Source organism: Macrobrachium rosenbergii, chromosome 23 (genome assembly GCF_040412425.1).
Source record: "Macrobrachium rosenbergii isolate ZJJX-2024 chromosome 23, ASM4041242v1, whole genome shotgun sequence".
NCBI lineage: Eukaryota > Metazoa > Arthropoda > Malacostraca > Decapoda > Palaemonidae > Macrobrachium > Macrobrachium rosenbergii.
In genome coordinates, this window is record NC_089763.1 from 44,188,559 (window position 1) to 44,207,087 (window position 18,529).

Below are 18,529 nucleotides of genomic sequence, written 5' to 3' on the forward strand. Positions count from 1 at the left end.
ATACCATAGCAATCATTATTGGTTTACTCACTTTAATGAAAAAGTTCTAGGGGATACAGGTAAACTGTTGATAATCTGGATCTAATTTCGTATTCATATGAATGTGACAGAACCTATTGCGAAGTTCTTTCTCATAAGCTATACTTTTAACGAGGAAATGGGTGATTACGTATATGATGTAAATGCATATATGTTGTAGAGGCTTCCTGCAAATGGGGTTTATCCACCATTCTGCAAAAAAAACCTATGAATGTGGCAGTGACCGCCGTATTTTTGGAGCCACCCCCTGTTAGGGTAAATGGCTTTATATGTATATATATATATATATATAGTATATATATACACACATATACATACACTTATATATATATAAATCGATAGATAGACAGATAGATAGATAATTTAATGCATGTACAGTATAAGCAAAATATTGATAGATGAAACATTCTTTATTAAAAAAAAATATAAGAACTAAAGACTGAGTAATCGAAAAATATCCTCGAGCATAAGAAAAATAAACCATGACGAACAATCTTGATATCAAAATTCCTGCCTCCAGATATACAAAAGGGTTCCACACAAGACTAAATTAGGTATATTACAAAGAATTTTTGGACTGCACAAATAGAAGCAAGAGAATTTCAGCCGAATCCGTAATTATGGGAATGCAAAAGAAAAAAAAATTAATGGTGGACATTACACAACCTGTTTAGAGGGGAGAAAGGATTTCAGGGCAAAAATAGAGATAATAGAAGTTAGGTATAAACACGCGACCAGCGCGACACATGAAGTGCTGAATCATAATCCTGAATACCGCACATGCCAAAAAAAAACACTTTAAAAAAACCGGGGATTAAAGTTGCAGTGAAATGAGACAATAACCGACGATTTGCCAAATATGGAACCGACAAAACGCCGAGGCTTTACCTCGAGCAACCGAAAGCGAAATGAAAAAAAAAATCTGAAAAGAAGATGGGTGGGATTATGAGAGAGAGAGAGAGCCAACTCTTCAGGTACAGATGAATAATATCTTTTTCTGAAGGGGGAATTAGGGAAAGGCCCCATTCCCCAAAAGTCTCTCTCTCTCTCTCTCTCTCTCTCTCTCTCTCTCTCTCTCTCTCTCTCTCACACACACACAGACACCCAAAAGAACCAATCTGATGGACGTACATCGAAGTCTATGATGAGGGAGGGCGGAGAGAAGAGCGCCGAGGCCCAGAGCACGACGCTGTCTAAACGGTAGGAGGGCGAAGGTGGGTAGGCCGGGGACGACGCCCCCGAGCTGGGACTCAGGGCGGAGATAAAGGGTCCCAGCGGGCAGCATGGCGAGGAAGGCCTCGAGGATGGACGAGAGGAAGGTCGAGAGAGGGACAGCAAGGGCGAGGTGGGACGAGACCTGGTGGGCGAGCGGTCGTCCCTCACAGGAGAGCTGTCCAAACATTCCATGGTTTCCAGCCGAGAGTTCTTCTCCTTGCTGGGGGACTTCGAGCCCTTCTGGAAGAGCCCTTTGGACTCCTTCCCGGGAGACCTGCTGTGTCTCTGAGAGTCCTTGGACTCCTTACCTGGCGACCTGGCCCTGTCGCCACCACCGCTGCCGCCTTCATGAGGGGAATCCTTGACGTTGTTCTCCTTTTTGCTCTCCTTGGAAGGGGAAGGCGCCCGCGATCTGGAACGCCTCCCCCAATCCCACCAAGCACCGCCGTCCCCTCCACGCCCTTCTTTGGTGACGGGAGAAATCTTGCCAGACCGCCTGCAGTTCCAGGAAAGCGTACGGCGGTGGTGAGTTTGGTGAGCGGGCGGGTCCATGCCCAAGCTACCCTGCCCACCATAATAAAACCGACTTCAGTGACTGTCTGGCACTGCTCTGAAAGGCGTGGTAACCCATCTCGGCTTCAGTTATTTTCTTAATGTCTCCTGTCTGCTTTACTATCTTGTCATGGGGATATTTATTCCTTTGTCCTTTGGCTTTTATCGATCAGAGTACAATATAATTTTCTTTATAAATTGTTACACTTCAGTGATATTTGTTCCATGGAAAGGACAAATTTTCACCAAAACCTAACTCAGGGTTTATACACTTGACAGTCAAAACAGATTATATAAACATATCTTTCTCCGACTTGGTTAAATCAATGATTCAACACCATCACAGAAACTTCCTACAATACATTATCAAAAGTAAAAGAAAAATCATAAATAATTAACCAATAATCCTCTTACTGCCATTCTTTTCATTAAAGCACCATTCTTGCAATTTACCTCCAACGGTCACAGAGCACTACTGGGGTCTTTGTAAATCATACTTAAAGAGAAAGCACGGTGCATCTTCTTTTCATCAGTATCATCCCAGTATCGTATTCCCTGATCAATTAAACCTCCCCCAACCAAATTTAACTAGGGAAGCTCCTTTCCCCAAAAGATTTCTCAATTATCGTATATCACAGAAGAGACTCCAGCGAGAGGCGCCTTTAAACGTCCTGCTTCTCATCTACTTTAATGATACTCTCATTTAATTCAACTCTTCTTTGAGGGGAAGAGTCGTCTTACTCCTCGTCAGCTTCGGTGGTGATCTCATTTATCTTCGGCAAAACCTTTTCCTAGAAGAGATTAATCTCAACCGCCCTGTTAATCACCGGTTTCACTACTCTCTTTGTGGTCATGCTTTGGAACATCTCTTTTCGAAGTGATTATTATTCTTCTTCGCAAAAAAATGTCGTGCTCTAGCTTTCGTTGGTCTTCAAGTTTACCTTCTGGAAAATAAACTTTTGAATTAGATTTGCTCTTCTCTTTGCGTCTACCTTCTAAGAAACGTTCTTTGGATAAAAGTCTTTACTGCAGAGACGTCCCAGGGATCTACAGATGCTTTTTCTTTTCTTTCTTTCTCGTATTTATTTCCTTTTCTTTTAGCGTGAATCTCCTTTCCCCCCTTTTTTATCAACATTCCCTCTCAGACAGCTCTCAATACCTTTCCCCTTTTTGGTTCTAAAAGGGCTTCCTGAAAATCAATTTTATTCAACATATTCCTTTTAGGGGCAATTCTACTCTGTCGCTTCTACTTCGGCTTCCTTTGGCGTTTTCCTAAAAAGTTCCAACGTCTTAAATGAAAGAAGGTTGTCTTGAACAATTTTCTGAATTTTTATTTTCCTTATCGGAATTTTAGTAATGTGTATTTCACACGAATTTCCAGAATTAATCTCAAAATCACTTCATTCTCTTTAACTATCCGTTGTTTTGAATCTCCCTACAACTTCCTAAGTTCGCCCCAATCAAAAGTTTAGGTTTTTTTTTTCTTAAACTATTTCCTTTTAGAAAATAAATCCTTATTGCCTTATTTCTTCCAAGATTCACCTCGATTGTATGAAACACTTCGATAAGCAGTTCATTTTCTTAGTATTCAGTATATGGTTTTCCTCTTTTTCGGTAACTTTCTTTAATTATCTGTAATATTTTGTTCACAATTTTTTTTCTTTTATATCTTTAAGAGTTCCGACTCATTGATGTCTCTTGAATTTACACTCCACTAATTACATCATCTTTTTTGTACCTCAACATCTTTCGGGACATTTTTTTCTTTTTTTATTTAGGGGAAGACAGGACAGGACGTCTTAATACTCTCTCCCCTAGAGGAGGTGAAGGGAAACCATTAATCGCTTTATCCGAGTTGTCCTTCAAGGAATGAACAAGTATCACATACGTCAAAGCATACCATCTGTGCCAGAGTATTTACTTATTATTTTCCCTTTACTACCCAAATAAATATTTGGCATCCATTTTTTTCACGAATAAATTTTCTTTCCGATTACCGAATAACAGGAAAACTAAGCGAGTTCAGAAATGGCAATCCGTTAACACCTGATCACAAAACTCTTTCAGTAAGGCGGTCCACCCATTTATCACTAATTCTGAACAGGATTACTAGAAGACATGTGTCTCTGAACACGACAGCGTAGACACCCGAGGACGAAATCTGGGCAACATTCGACCTTCACGAACCCCCAATCTTGGCCGAGAGCAAACGTTTACCGCCAAAAATGAGACGCCTATTCAGAAGACAATGGCTTCTTGAGTTATCTCATCCCATTCTTCGTCAAAGAGGTATCAATGAGAACTACTGAGAGCTGACAAGAGGTGGTTGTCATAATGCTAACGGCAGGCTGCCGAGGCTGGCTGGTGATAATATAATGCCTTCCGTTCTTCGCGACGTGTTATTTAGATGATTACCAGTCGTACTAACACACTCCATTCGTCAAGGAGTCTTTTAATGGTCTACTGATGACAGTTATCATTTATATGAAGTCACATTTGGTCCTAAGGCCATTGATAATCCGTTTCGATTTAGTACAGTCAAGGATTAATACGAAGTCCGTATTAATCGAAAAATAGTTTGTCGAAAAGTTCCGATTCGCAAACGATCGTAAGAAGGTCAGTGAATTTCCATATCCTCGTTAGATAACACTGGAGGCAGTGACAACGATGCAGTTTCCTGCCTCACCTTTCTTTCATTAAACCAACGTTAATCACAATTAAAACGATTTAAAAAAATGTGTTCATCACTGCGTCAGTGCAGCCAGAATCCAGCACACACTCGAAAGTATTAATGTCACGAATAACTCATTTCTTATAATATTGTTCTGAATATTTTTAACGCTCGTTAATCTAGGATATATCACAAGGCTGAAGAAGCGACGCGAACAGCGATCCTCCTCACTCGGTGAACTTTCCCATAACACTGACCTCGGCTGCCACTAGCAGGAGGCAGGCATAGCGCCGAACACCTTCGTATAGAAAACGGGATTTTTTCACATAATTACACCAAAGAGAAGATGAATGTCTGGCGCAGAAAAAATCAAATTTATATGCCCATGCCGACATAACACGTATGAAGCACAAAGCTGTATTTGCAAGATGATAGGCTAATGGGATTGTAATGGGAAAATCGATATTAATGCCGTAACTCCACTGAGGGAGAAAAGCAATCCAGAATCTGGGGGGGCTGGAATGCTATTGCAGGGCTCAACGTTTGGCAAGGGGCACGAGGTACCGTGACAATCAATATCAAATGCTTTCCAAAGTCGGTTCCAATTACAACAACTACCGCAAATAGAACGCAAACGGAAGAAAGTTAAAAGTGGTGTTGACCGTAATGTTACAAAGCCTGTTGGAAACAAATACTTTTCAAAGGTGTGCTTACGATGACACTGACAAAGGGTGCTCACTCACTCTAAATATAACTGATACTTTGGGAGACCCTTTGTATTCAACTTCTGCCATAACTGAAAGAGATTTGTAGAAGATTTGAAAGAAAATTAAATACGATATTTATGATGACAAAGATGTTATAAAAGACATTTTAATCAATCATTTCACCAATGAAAAACCAATGCTCTTCAACATCGGACAAAATTTACAAAAAATTAAGTGATGGTTTTCATAATGATTTTACTACGGACATTATGATTTTACCATAGGCACTGATGCGGAGCTATCAGCCTGTGCAGGACGTATACTTCCAATGTCAGGTCTTATAAAACACGTCAACGAAAATTATGGGGAAAAAATTAAGAGACGTTTACCAGACAGCTTTTACGACGGCAGTAATGTATAGCTTTCAAAATATATGTAAGGTCTGCGTCTGGATAAAATATGGGTTTTATTCAAAATCAAACGAAAAATCAGGCACAATCTGATATAAATTACTCCAACTACTCAGCTCTGGACTTGAAATATGAATAAGAAGATATATTAAAACTCGATAAAATACAAAATTAGAGGTAATTCTAAATATGCAAAAACGTGTCGATCATAAATCACGAATAGCTGAACATAGCTACAGAAATATTACGAGATTTATCTCCAAACCTTTGCAAAGGATCTTCCCTAAACGTTGAAATGCTGGTTATTTTTCATTAAATAAATGTATTATCTGTTGTTTCTGAATTAACTGTCCATCTTTCTCATCTTACCTTGCTGCAATTTCACTTTCCATTTCAAAACAAATTCTTAGGTCGGGCTTCATCAGTGTCTACAAATAATAATAATAATAATAATAATAATAATAATAATAATAATAATAATAATAATAATAATAATAATAATAATAATATACTAATAATAATAATAATAATAATAATATACTGTCCTTTAATAATAAGCTCACTGAAAATTTCACGTTTTAAGTACATAAACGTATGAATATAACTCTAATACAAAGCTTTCTTTGTGAACCAAAGTATTTATAAAATATTTTCGATACGAAGCCAACAACAGACGGACGCTCAATCAAAACACAAGAAGTAACAACAGGCTCACTCCTAATGGCGTCGACATCCCAAGGCTCAGTGTACAGAACTTCTAATTTAAAAATGAATAAAAAAAATAAAAATAAATGATGTAAAGCCTGTTATGTAGCCTTATTTGATGACAGAGGGTCGGATCAGTTCTACAGAGACTCTTTGCCCAGACGCCACGAAAGGTTTCTCCTAATGGATTTTCAAACTTGAAACGAAAACATTTTCTTTCATAACAAAAATATAACGATCTCGAATAACCACACATACAGACATGTGGTGCACATATGGGTACATTTGCGTAAAACGAATTCTGTCAATGATTTACACGCGAATCTTCTATAGTCACAAATACACGTTGATATCGAGACCACTGCACCTTAGGAACAACTTACAACCAAAGGGAACTATAATTATGTCCAACTGGCCAGGTCAGGATTCGAACTTAAGCCTTTTAGGTTTGATGCAGAGATACACACCGACTTTATCCATTCAGCCATCATACCATAAGTTGATGTCAACTCTGTTGCCGAATTCCGGTTCTGTACTTAGAATCAAAATCAACAGACTCCACCATGAAATCTAAATGTTAAGTTTGCAACACGTACTCATTTTTAGCAGTTTTGTCACTAATTCACACTCCTTTTTACAGCAAAGAGACCAGAGTTCAATCCCATTGTTGGCAAACGGCCTGGGCCCGTTTCCTGAAAAATCCACCTGAAAAATGTACCTGGTATTTGGTTGATTTGGAGGCATGGGAGAACATAGGCATAGGATAGCATCTCATCCCCAAGAAATACTGAGAAATTTGATGATTAACACGGCTCGGAGGAACCATATCCTCCAGTGGGACAAGGAACGATCTGACAAAAACATACACACACACATACATACATACATACATATATGCATAATGCAATATGAAGGCTAGATTCCATTCCCTCCTTCTAGGTATCTACAGCCATATTCCAGTAACCCTAATTCCGAATTCCAATTGTACGTGATATCAGAAAGAGCTTTGTTTTCAATACGTAGCCGCAGAAGTGCTTTTCATACCCTGTCTAAATCTCAGCCTAAGCCCTCAACATATCGTTTCGGTTACCTTCCTACTGAGAGAGAGAGAGAGAGAGAGAGAGAGAGAGAGAGAGAGAGAGAGAGAGAGAGAGCTTAGTTAGGGTTATTTGACACCAAGACAGAAAGACGAGAAATGTTACTTTCCTGAAGATGTAATAAGCAAAGGCACTTGTAAATTTCATTATAGCATTTATTACAGATTTTTCAACTGATACGTCTAGTTCTTAGACGTCAACGACCGAAGAGATAAAAATAGCCCCCGCGTCTAAAGTAAACATATCAATCAATGCCTTTTCAAAATTTACTCACAGACTAAGTATACCTTAGTTTAACCAGACCAGTGAGCTGATTAACAGCTCTCCTAGGGCTGGCCCGAAGGATTAGACTTATTTTACGTGGCTAAGAACCAACTGGTTACCTAGCAACGGGACCTACAGCTTATTGTGGAATCCGAACCACATTATACCGAAAAATGAATTTCTATCACCAGAAATAAATTCCTCTAATTCTTCATTGGCCGGCCGGAGAATCGAACGCAGGCCCACCAAAGTGCTAACCGAGAACGATATCGACCCGTCCAACGTACTTACAGACTAAGCGTGAGAGGTGAAATTGAATCCAATTCGCCATTCTCTAATAAGTTTAGTGACTAATCAGTTCATCTCTTTATCTTCAAGCAGAGGAACCGATTCATGCCTATGAATAACTTGCATTCATGAGAAAGACAATTCTGCATGCGAGCTCAAACACGCACACATATTTATGTACACGTATATCATGTATATATACACATACATATATGTCTGTATAAACGTATATATGCATAAATATATACATATATGTATATATATATATATATATAGTATATATATATATATATATATATATATATATATATAATATACATATATATAAATTTATATATATATATATACACACACAGACACACACACCGGGGTGTAAAAAATTAAATACCAGTCAAACACAGAGATGGGTCAATAACATCATCGAAAGAGTCAAAATAACGCTGGCAGAAAAATTGCGAAGTGACGAAGAAGAGATAAGAGGGATATCATTCGACTGACGTATCAGAAACTTAAGGCGACCTTGAATTTATCAATAACTAGAACATTCAGTTTTAAACTGAAAATGAAATAATACCTCATTTACTGTCAAGACTAGTTTGAAGACCAAGGAAAGGGGAAACGAAGCTCGACGACTGGGAATTGGAATTCATTGTAATGGTACCTCACTGAATGTGGAACTATGGAAGCATGACCTTGCACCGACCGCAATAAAAATAACCAGAAATGGCACAATGCGCTGGAGAGATAAAATGCCTAGAGATGACCAACCTAGCTTTAAAAAAGCAGGAATTAAACAGAAGATGACGTGTCTGTGCTGAGACATCTTGCGCAACGGTCCACTGAATTTGAAAACCCCTTGAAACGGCTTTGTTGGCTAGGAGAGGACGTTCGACATCGTCCACACCACTATCATGGAAGGTCTTACATCACTCTGACGTTCCCGTTATATGACTTGTCAAGCTAACTGAAGTTATCCGCAAGTGTGTGTGTGTGTGTGTGTGTGTGTGTGTGTGTGTGTGTGTGTGTGTGTGTGTGTGCATAATTGAATTACACAGTATTGGTACTTTTTTCACTATCTTCCATAATTAAACAACCGATGCCATTTTATATTTTCATGTAAATATATACAGTATATATATATATATACATGTATGCACACTAGTATACATATAAATTATAATCATGTAAATATATATATATATATATATATATATATATATATATATATATATATATATATATATATATATATATTATATATGTGTATGCACAATATCAATACCTCAGTAATATATTTTCATATAATTATAATCCACCGTCCCGTGATCGAACCAGCGACGGACGGGGAATCAGATACATATCGGCCCCTCATACGGTGGACTATTATCAACTATATATATATATATAAAATATATTACTTCCGATATATATATTAAAGGACGTTTGTACTATATATACGGTGATTGATATAGTCATATATATATATATATATACGCATGTATGTATGTATGTATGTATGTATACGTGTGCGTATGTGAATCAAACCATAAACAAACACACACACACACACACACAGGTACCAGACACACGGCTTTCGTCCACGAGGTCATTCATTCACGAAAGCTAACGACTCCCACAAACACACTCCTTTCTTCCTTCCTTCCTTCCGTCCTGCCTCTCAGCCAGTCGCGCGACGTCCAAGAAAAATAATGGGGTAAGTTTGTTCTCGCTAATTGAAAGCTGGAATTGGCATTATAAAAACAATGGGGGACCTATTCACCATTTTTCCTTCCCGCCTGCTCCTCTTGTTCCTCTCTGACCGGCGCAAATTCTCAAGAGAGAGAGAGAGAGAGAGAGAGAGAGAGAGAGAGAGAGAGAGAGAGAGAGAGAGAGAGAGAGAGAGAAGTATGAGGAAAAGGAAATTAGAACCTTGCGTTACATTTCTGGTGCAGAGATTCAGATGGTCCATCTTGCACTAATTTTTATGAGGGATTACGGAAAGGAAAGTAATACAGTAGTAATTACAGAACTTGTAAGAAAACTTCAGCTCGTGGATAAATTATTTTACCAATACTTATATTTTATATTAAATTTTACCAATACTTTAATTTTCTTATATTAAGTACTTATATATTTTTATATATTTTTATATGTTTACAAGCTATATTCATATGATGTGTAGGTTTACCAGTTGTATTCATATGAATAAAGTTTTGATTTGATTTGTTTATACCAAGAGAGAGAGTGTGTGTGTGTGTCCGATAACCTCGGTATTGACAGTGGGTAAAACCTCAATAAAAAGTATTCCAGCGAAGCCATAAAACGGCCGACATCAATACAGAAATGCACTCATAAAATTGGAGGCTATTGTGAAAACTCATTGGACCGGGACACAATCCCTAACATTAACCGTGAAAACTGAAACGAATAGGTTAAAAAAAAAACCTTTATAGTGAACTCAAGATAAAATTCGTGTTGAGGTATACAAAATTATTTTCAAGCGTGAGTGTGGATGAGAATTATCTAAGAAGTTTTGTTAACATTTTCTCAAACACACACACACACACATTTTACATACATATGTATAAATATGTACATGTATATATATATATATATATATATATATATATATATATATATATATGTATATATATATATATATATATATATATATATATATATATATATATATATATATATATATATATATATATATATATATATTATATATATATATATATATATATATATATATATATATATATATATATTATATATATGTTCATGCACATACATATATCGCAGAGTAAAACAGCTCTAAATACGGTAATTTATGCAAACGATGGTGCCAAAAGGTCACGACCATCCAAAACCTGTGCATTATCAAAAATAAAAATAAAAAAAAACGAATGGCCCCATGGAGATAACAGCTTAAAAAAGTAACGTCCTTTGTTGGGTTATGCAGAGGATTAAAACTTTAATGAACAAAATATTTTGCAATTACAAATGAAGTATGATCAACTTTCATGAACCTCATCTGCATGTTAATAATAGCGTTTATACTTCGACCATTAAAACTTAACGCCCATGAAATATTATGTGGATTATAAATTGCCCGGCTGAACCTCAAATGAGCACATGCATTTAAAATTGCTTCGAGTTAATTAGCTGACGGTAGTCGAAGGGATGAATTATTATTATCATTGTCGTTGCTAACTTCTCTTATCATGAAGAGTGCAAAACGAGAGTTTTCGAAAGTTCACATAACTCACGAGAGCAGATTTTTGTACGTGGCAATTTTCGTTATTATTATTATAACAGAAAATCAGCAAATATTCAAATTTAAAATGCGTAAAAAGATATTACCTTGTGAAACAAATTTCTATAGAACGGTACAATAGATAGAAAACAGAACAAGAGAGATAAATTATGATTAATAAAAAGCATACGAAACCATTAGGGTGCATACGCAGGCGGCGCACACACACACACATAAAAATATATTATATATGTGTATGTGTCTGTGTAAAATACACATGCAGAACTAGAAATTTATTATTCCATGAATCAATTACTTACTGAGAGAGAGAGAGAGAGAGAGAGAGAGAGAGAGAGAGAGAGAGAGAGAGAGAGAGAGAGAGAGAATTAAGTATCTTAATTCCTACGTTCCAGATGCAGCGCTGCAGCAGGAGCAGGCACAAACACTGGCAAAAGCAGGAGCAGAGGCAAGGAGGAGAAACGAGCTCTCACGAAGTAAGAACCTTTGAACAGAGATAAGGGTCTCACATCTTTTGCAATACGATTCCTCCTCTCTCTCTCCCTCGATTTATATAACCTTCGAAGGAATTTTTACTTAAAGGTACCACATTGTCTCCATTACGAGAGAAGTGTAGTCGTTGCGGTAATAATTATCAGTATCAATTACAACTTAAGTAATCGTCATTAACCATGCAAAACATTTTCTTGTTAGTAGTAAAGTATTCATTATCAGTATTACCTTCAGTAGCAGCAATAGAAGTAGAGGCTGTGATCATTATCAGTAGCAGCATCATTAATAGCATTATTTTGTTATTTATAATTGTTGTAGTGGCATTGCAGTAGTCAAGCACTGAAAGCAATAATATCAAATACATTTTTTATCTGTAACGGCTGTTATATTCAGCGATTATCATTAACTGTTTGTAGTAGTAGCATCAGTAGTACTTCAAAGACCCCTTAACAAATACAAGGATTCCTTGACAAAACCCAAGAACATAATGACATCGCCGCGAATAAAAGGAAAAGGAGAACAGTCCCTTTAAAGCTTGACAGACGCGAGCATGAACAACGCAGCCGAAGGTGCCTTGAAAAACAATCCCCAAAACAGATCCTTCCCCAGACGTGTGTGTGCTTCTCCTCCTCCTCCTCCTCCTCCTCCTCCTTCTTCTCTGAATATCAGCAAAGACATTAATGCGGAGAGGAGTTTCACCAATCTGTTGTTTGTTCCGAAAACTTTGGTGATATTTTCTTTTCAAGAGCGTTACATATCCCGGCTAGTTTAACTGACACACGTCTACCCCAGGCTCAGGAGGGGATTTAGTGAGGGCAGGGCCATTCCTTTTCCCTCGACGCCTCTCTCTCTCTCTCTCTCTCTCTCTTTCACTCTGTGTCGCCCAAATTTTGCTGCTGTGAACGACAGTAATACCTGGTATTAAGTGGTCTTCTGAACTGATGTTAAATAATGACGCAATATTTTGCTAATCGATAAATTTCTGCATCATTATCATGTAAGAAGTCTTCACTACACGACAACATTTTTCGCTCAATGCAAAATACTGTGGAAAACGTCTGATCTTTTATCGTCACCATCAGGTAAAAATCATATCTTCTTAAGGATTATCAAGTGTGTCTTACCTAAGGAGTTTATTATTTTCAAGCAATCTTCAAAATTACTTGCCCGCTAACCAACTGCAAGTACAGTCTTATTCTTTCAGAGCTATAGATTTTACAGCAATTACAATAAAATATGTAATTATCAGCATTCATAAACTACGAAGTTTCCCTAGAAGGTAACGAAATTCATTAAAATCTTCCTAGAATTAGAAAAAACGGTTACGTGAACCGGGAAAGTCGAGGGGTGCTTGTTACTTCACATAATGATGACACATTTGCCTCTTAAACGAAAAAAAAATAATAATAACACTAAGATTAACGAAGACATAAAACTGCAATAATGAGTCTTCCACAATTTAAAGAGATGACGAAGAACATTTAAAGTGATCAATTAGATAGACTCGAAGCTCTCTAATGACTGGTACTTCTGTGTAATTTGACGTTGCGAAGGCTATGGCCCCGCCGTGAAAAATATACAAATACACATCTTCACGCGTCGTAGAGAATTGAAATAAAAAAACGAAACTTGTGCTTTTCATACTTCTTACCAAGAAACAAACAAATATTTCAGCTGCTGTCACCGACAGCAATGCCGGGAGTAATCATAAAGAACTAGACGCAAGCACGAAGCACGTCTCTCTCTTTGAGATGATGAAGATTTCAGATTCAGTTCTCCCACAAAAACAACTTGTTGAGAGCTTTCGCAAGACATGAAATAACGACGTTCTATGCAAACATCTGGTAAACATCTCCAGTCGACTTCACTCATAAATCTTACAAAAAAAAAAAAAAAAAAAAAATCCGATTTTCTGGAACGTAAAGACGAGTGCAGTTGTAATACTGACAAAGAATATAAAAAAAGATAATAAAGAAATAACACGTGACATAACAAAACCATCAGTCATCTACAATATAAACAATACATGCTTGCACCCACGCACACCTAAAGAAAGAGAGAGAGAGAGAGAGAGAGAGAGAGAGAGAGAGAGAGAGAGATGACCGATTTAATAAAATTTCCCAAGGTAGAGATAGAGAAAACGTGAATAATTCAATGCATTTTTGAGAGAGAGAGAGAGAGAGAGAGAGAGAGAGAGAGAGAGAGAGAGAGAGAGAGAGAGAGAGAGAGAGAGAGTTACCCCAGTTCTGAATTGTATTCTACGTTCAGTTTACTGTTGCGGTACTCAGGGTAGAGTCCATGCCAGCTATGAGAGAGAGAGAGAGAGAGAGAGAGAGAGATTACTCCTGATCTGAATTCTTCTGTACGTTCAGTTTATTGTTGAGATACTCAAGGTAGAATTCATGCCAACTATGAGAGAGAGAGAGAGAGAGAGAGAGACTCCCACTCGACTCCCAATCTCTAGGGTTCACTTGAAAGTTGTATCCGGATTAATCTCATTCCGCTTAGGTCGGGAGGGTAGAAGAGGAAGGACACATCATGAGGCGTGACGCCTAATAAACTGGAAGGGTAAAATCCAATCTGAAGCTTAATGGAAGGAAAACAAAGACTCGACGTCACTCTTTCCAGCCCCAGCGCCGCCCCCCGCCCCCCCAACCCACCTCTTTCTCTCCCCTCCTGGCCGGGCCAAATCAAACTCGCTCTCTTGTCACGAGATACAGATGGATGATCAGCTCCTGTGAAACAGTTCTGAGAGCTGGAGGTCAGAATGATGAAGTTCATGGACGCTCGTCTGACCTTTTTTTTTTTTTTTTTTTTACCAACAATTCGATGAGAAATGGGACCAATTCTCTCTCTCTCTCTCTCTCTCTCTCTCTCTCTCTCAAATATGCTTACCCGGTATGTTTACATATTCTGAGTACAATCAACCTGCTCACTCATTTTATTTACATACATACATACATACACACACACATATATATATATATGTGTGTGTGTATGTATAAACACACACACACACCATACAATAGACATGAGTGTTCGGTATCGTTCATTCCAAATTCATGAGAATTTCGATCCAAGCTAAAAAGAGACACCGTATTTAAACTGAAAACCACAAACTGGGTAATACAAATAAATGCACGTGGAAATTTGTCAGCATTTCAAACTGATGAGGAAAAATATGAAGAATAAGAAAAATATGAAAAATAAGAAAAATATGAAAAATAAGAAAAATATGAAGAATAAGAAAAATAAGAAAAATATGAAGAACAAGAAAAACATGAAAAATAAGAAAAATATAACTGCATTGCTGAAGAAGAATATAAACACCGAGAGAGAGAAAAGAGAGAGAGAGAGAGAGAGAGAGAGAGAGAGAGAGAGAGAGAGAGAGAGAGAGAGAGAGAGAGAGAGAGAGAGAGTTTGTTTACCATGGAAAATGCTGCAACATCTAAATATAAAAAATTTAATAACGTCTTTCTTTGTGAAGAAAAAGTCTAAAATTTCCTTATTTTACTGCAAAAATATTCATTCAAGCGCAATACTCTCTAAATCTAAATGAGGTTCTGTGTGGGAGTGTGTGGGTGTGTGTGGGTGTGGGTGCGTGGGGAGTGGAAAGCGCGCACGCGCGCAAAATGGGAAAATTCGGTGAATGACGCAACGCGCCAAACATCACGAGAAGAAAAATATTCTCGTTCTTAAAATAAATTCCTCTCTTTTGTTCTGAACGAAAACCATTATACAATTCTAGGTTTTTATTGAGCCATGATTTCTCGCTCTCACACTATTAGACTTTCAAGAGAAATGACTTTGGAAATCCCGACTACTAAAACTAATTCACCTGCTATATTTCCTCAGCTGACACCAAATCATTTCTGATATCAGTGATCTGACAAAACACGCATCAAAAAGAAATGAAAGCCTGGGGAGAACAAAAATTAGAACTACGGATTAAAATTACGTGTCTTGCCAGAAAAAACATATTCATCGCTGGAAATATTGATATAAAAAAAATCCACATATAAACTGTCTATATAAATATAAGAAGATTTATTGTCATAGTAACCTTGACCTTCAACAGATTTCAGAAAAGCATCTTCATAAGGGAGCTATGTCTAGAATCTTGAAAAAGAGTATGGAACCATATTAAACTCCTAGATATATAGCAGGAGGTAAAAATAATCTGCGATGACCCAATCCAAGACACTGAAATAGTCTAAATAGTTCAAGAGCTCTGGCCATTATCTGTGGTCAATAATAGTTTAATTTTGGGGCTAAATCATTCTAGATATGAAAATAATTATAAAATAATAATCTTCAACACTCATATATCGCACAGTGTATCCGAAGAATTTTAATTCATCTTTCTTCTTACAAAAATATTGTTTTTATCATAAAGGCCGACGGGACTGGAAAATGAATGGCCTTATCTATCTCAATCATGCGGACAGAGAAAGAGAATAAGAAAGAAATGAGCTAGGGGCTAATTTATCTCTTGGCCTCCTGCGTGTGAACATTCCAATGTTTAATATTAGATGCTGTTCAAAAGAATAATCCATTAAGTATTGACTAACATAACTGAGGAGTTATTGCACATTCTACACACACACACACAAACACATACACACACACATGTGCGTCTCCTAAACGATTTTCGACGACACATGAGACACCTGACACATGAACTTGAAAATTTACACTTTTATTTTATTCCAGAGCATTAAATATCAATTCCTACCTATTTTATTCCGGAGCATTAAATATCAATTCCCACCTATTTTATTCCGGAGCATTAAATATCAACTCCTACCTATTTTATTCCGGAGCATTAAATACCAATTCCCACCTATTTTATTCCGGAGCATTAAATATCAACTCCTACCTATTTTATTCCGGAGCATTAAATATCAATTCCTGCCTAACACGGAAATTGCATCATTTCATATTCCAACCTCCATCTAAGCCTCCTACACGATCTTCAACGTCATATGAGACACTAACCAAGCATTTAGTCCGGATGCTATTAAAGGTGATCTGGGCCGTGACTTGACACCGAATCCAATCAAGATCTCTGGTGGGGAATTAAGCATACTGGACGAGTAACAGTCCTAACAGTTACTATATAAAGTATTTTACAACAAACGTTATTCCTGTTCCCCTTTTTTTATAGCAATGTGCTGGTACACCAGATATACATTTATACAATATCTAAAGCAATTTATGATTTTCATTTGTACGTCTACATTCATGGGTACGTATTTCTCCTAAAAATAGTTTTAAGATCTTTATAATAATTTAATACCTAAAGACACGTGCTCAACGATGTACTAGTAATATAACTAGAAATATTAGTATTATTAATAGTTAAATACAAGTCAATCTCCAGCCCTCAGATATGAGTTAATACGAACTTTCTAATAATGTGCGTGCCTGTTACCCATCAGAGGTCCTCTCCCACCAAAAGGCAATGAGAAGTTAAGTCAACACAGATCTGAAGATGACGAGAAAAGAGGTAATTACAGGTGAATCATCCCCCAGAGAGAGAGAGAGAGAGAGAGAGAGAGAGACTAATACTTCTGGAAATGTGGGAGAGAGAGAGAGAGACTAATACTTCTGGAAATGTGGGAGAGAGAGACTAATATTTCTGGAAATGAGGGAGAGAGAGACTAATATTTCTGGAAATGAGCTGCGTAAAAGATATTTCTTCGAAAACACATGCTGCATTAGTGTGTGTGTGTGTGTGTGTGTGTGTGTGTGTGTGTGTGTGTGTGTGTGTGTGTGTGTGTGTGTGTGTGTGTGTGTGTGAGAGAGAGAGAGAGAGAGAGAGAGAGAGAGAGAGAGAGAGAGAGAGAGAGAGAGAGAGAGATTATTCTGGAAATAAAAAGAGGGTAAAATGTGAAAGATCTCTCCTGACTTCTGAAGCAGACAAAACGCTTTGGTATCTTGCATCAGACCAACAGACATACACTTTAAGCGAAGGCAAATGAAGGCAGCACCCGTCCACTCCCCACCCCCTTCCCCTTCCCCCTCCCAAACAACACCCCTCCACCTCCTTTTCTCTTCCTGTCCCTCGGCATCGATAAAAAAGGAAGAAAAAAGGATAACCGAAGATTTTAACAGCCAATTAAGCACTTCATTCCCGGTCATTACCTTTCATCAGTTTGCTCCTCTGCGGAATGTAAGAAAACGACGGATCAAACGGTTAATTAAAAGTGGACCCCAACATCTCTTTGGGCAAAAGGTCGCTGGAGGCTCAAAGGAAAGGGAAATAGAAGAAACTGCACGCACGCACGCACGCACGCACACACACACACAATCTTTTTAATGCAAAAATCCTGGAAAATGCAATTAGGAAAAATATTTCTCTTTCGATATCATAACTATGAAGGGAAGAAAAGGAGAAAATTAATAATTTTTTAATCTAATAATTATAAAAAGTTGGCTAGGGAAAAAAGGAAAAAGTAGATCATGATCAAATAATTACAATTCCTGAAAAATTCACAGCACCACCGGATAGTAAATTAACGTCAGAACTAAAGATGATACGGAATTCCATCAGAAGATGGCATTTTTCACGTTTAAGAGTAAATCTATGTATATTATCGCCCTTTCTACGGTTTACCACCAGTTCTGCCTATTCTTTCCTTTTATCTTGTTATATGCTCTAGATCAGCCCTGGAAAAAGGACACGCGTTTCAACACTATAAAAATCAACTCGTGAGGTTTCAGCCCCTGTCAAAACTGTGATTTCTTACAACCTAACATCAAGAGTAGTTCACAGTAGGCACGACGAAGGAAACTGCCCGTCAAAACAA

General features: G+C 37.5%; 1 protein-coding gene across 5 annotated transcripts in view; it reads right to left on the reverse strand.

The window, feature by feature from the left end:
- Positions 1 to 18,529, reverse strand: part of LOC136851575 (uncharacterized) — a 1,000,137-nt gene that overhangs the window by 201,913 nt on the left and 779,695 nt on the right. Inside the window, exon 1 of one of the 5 annotated variants that reach the window (XM_067125847.1) lies at positions 1,171 to 6,027. The exons of the other annotated variants lie outside the window; for them this stretch is intronic. Within the exon in view, the coding sequence (XP_066981948.1) occupies positions 1,171 to 1,806 (636 nt within the window). The 5' untranslated portion in view covers positions 1,807 to 6,027. Of the gene's footprint in view, positions 1 to 1,170; positions 6,028 to 18,529 lie in introns of those variants that run through there. 5 annotated transcript variants of the gene reach the window in all.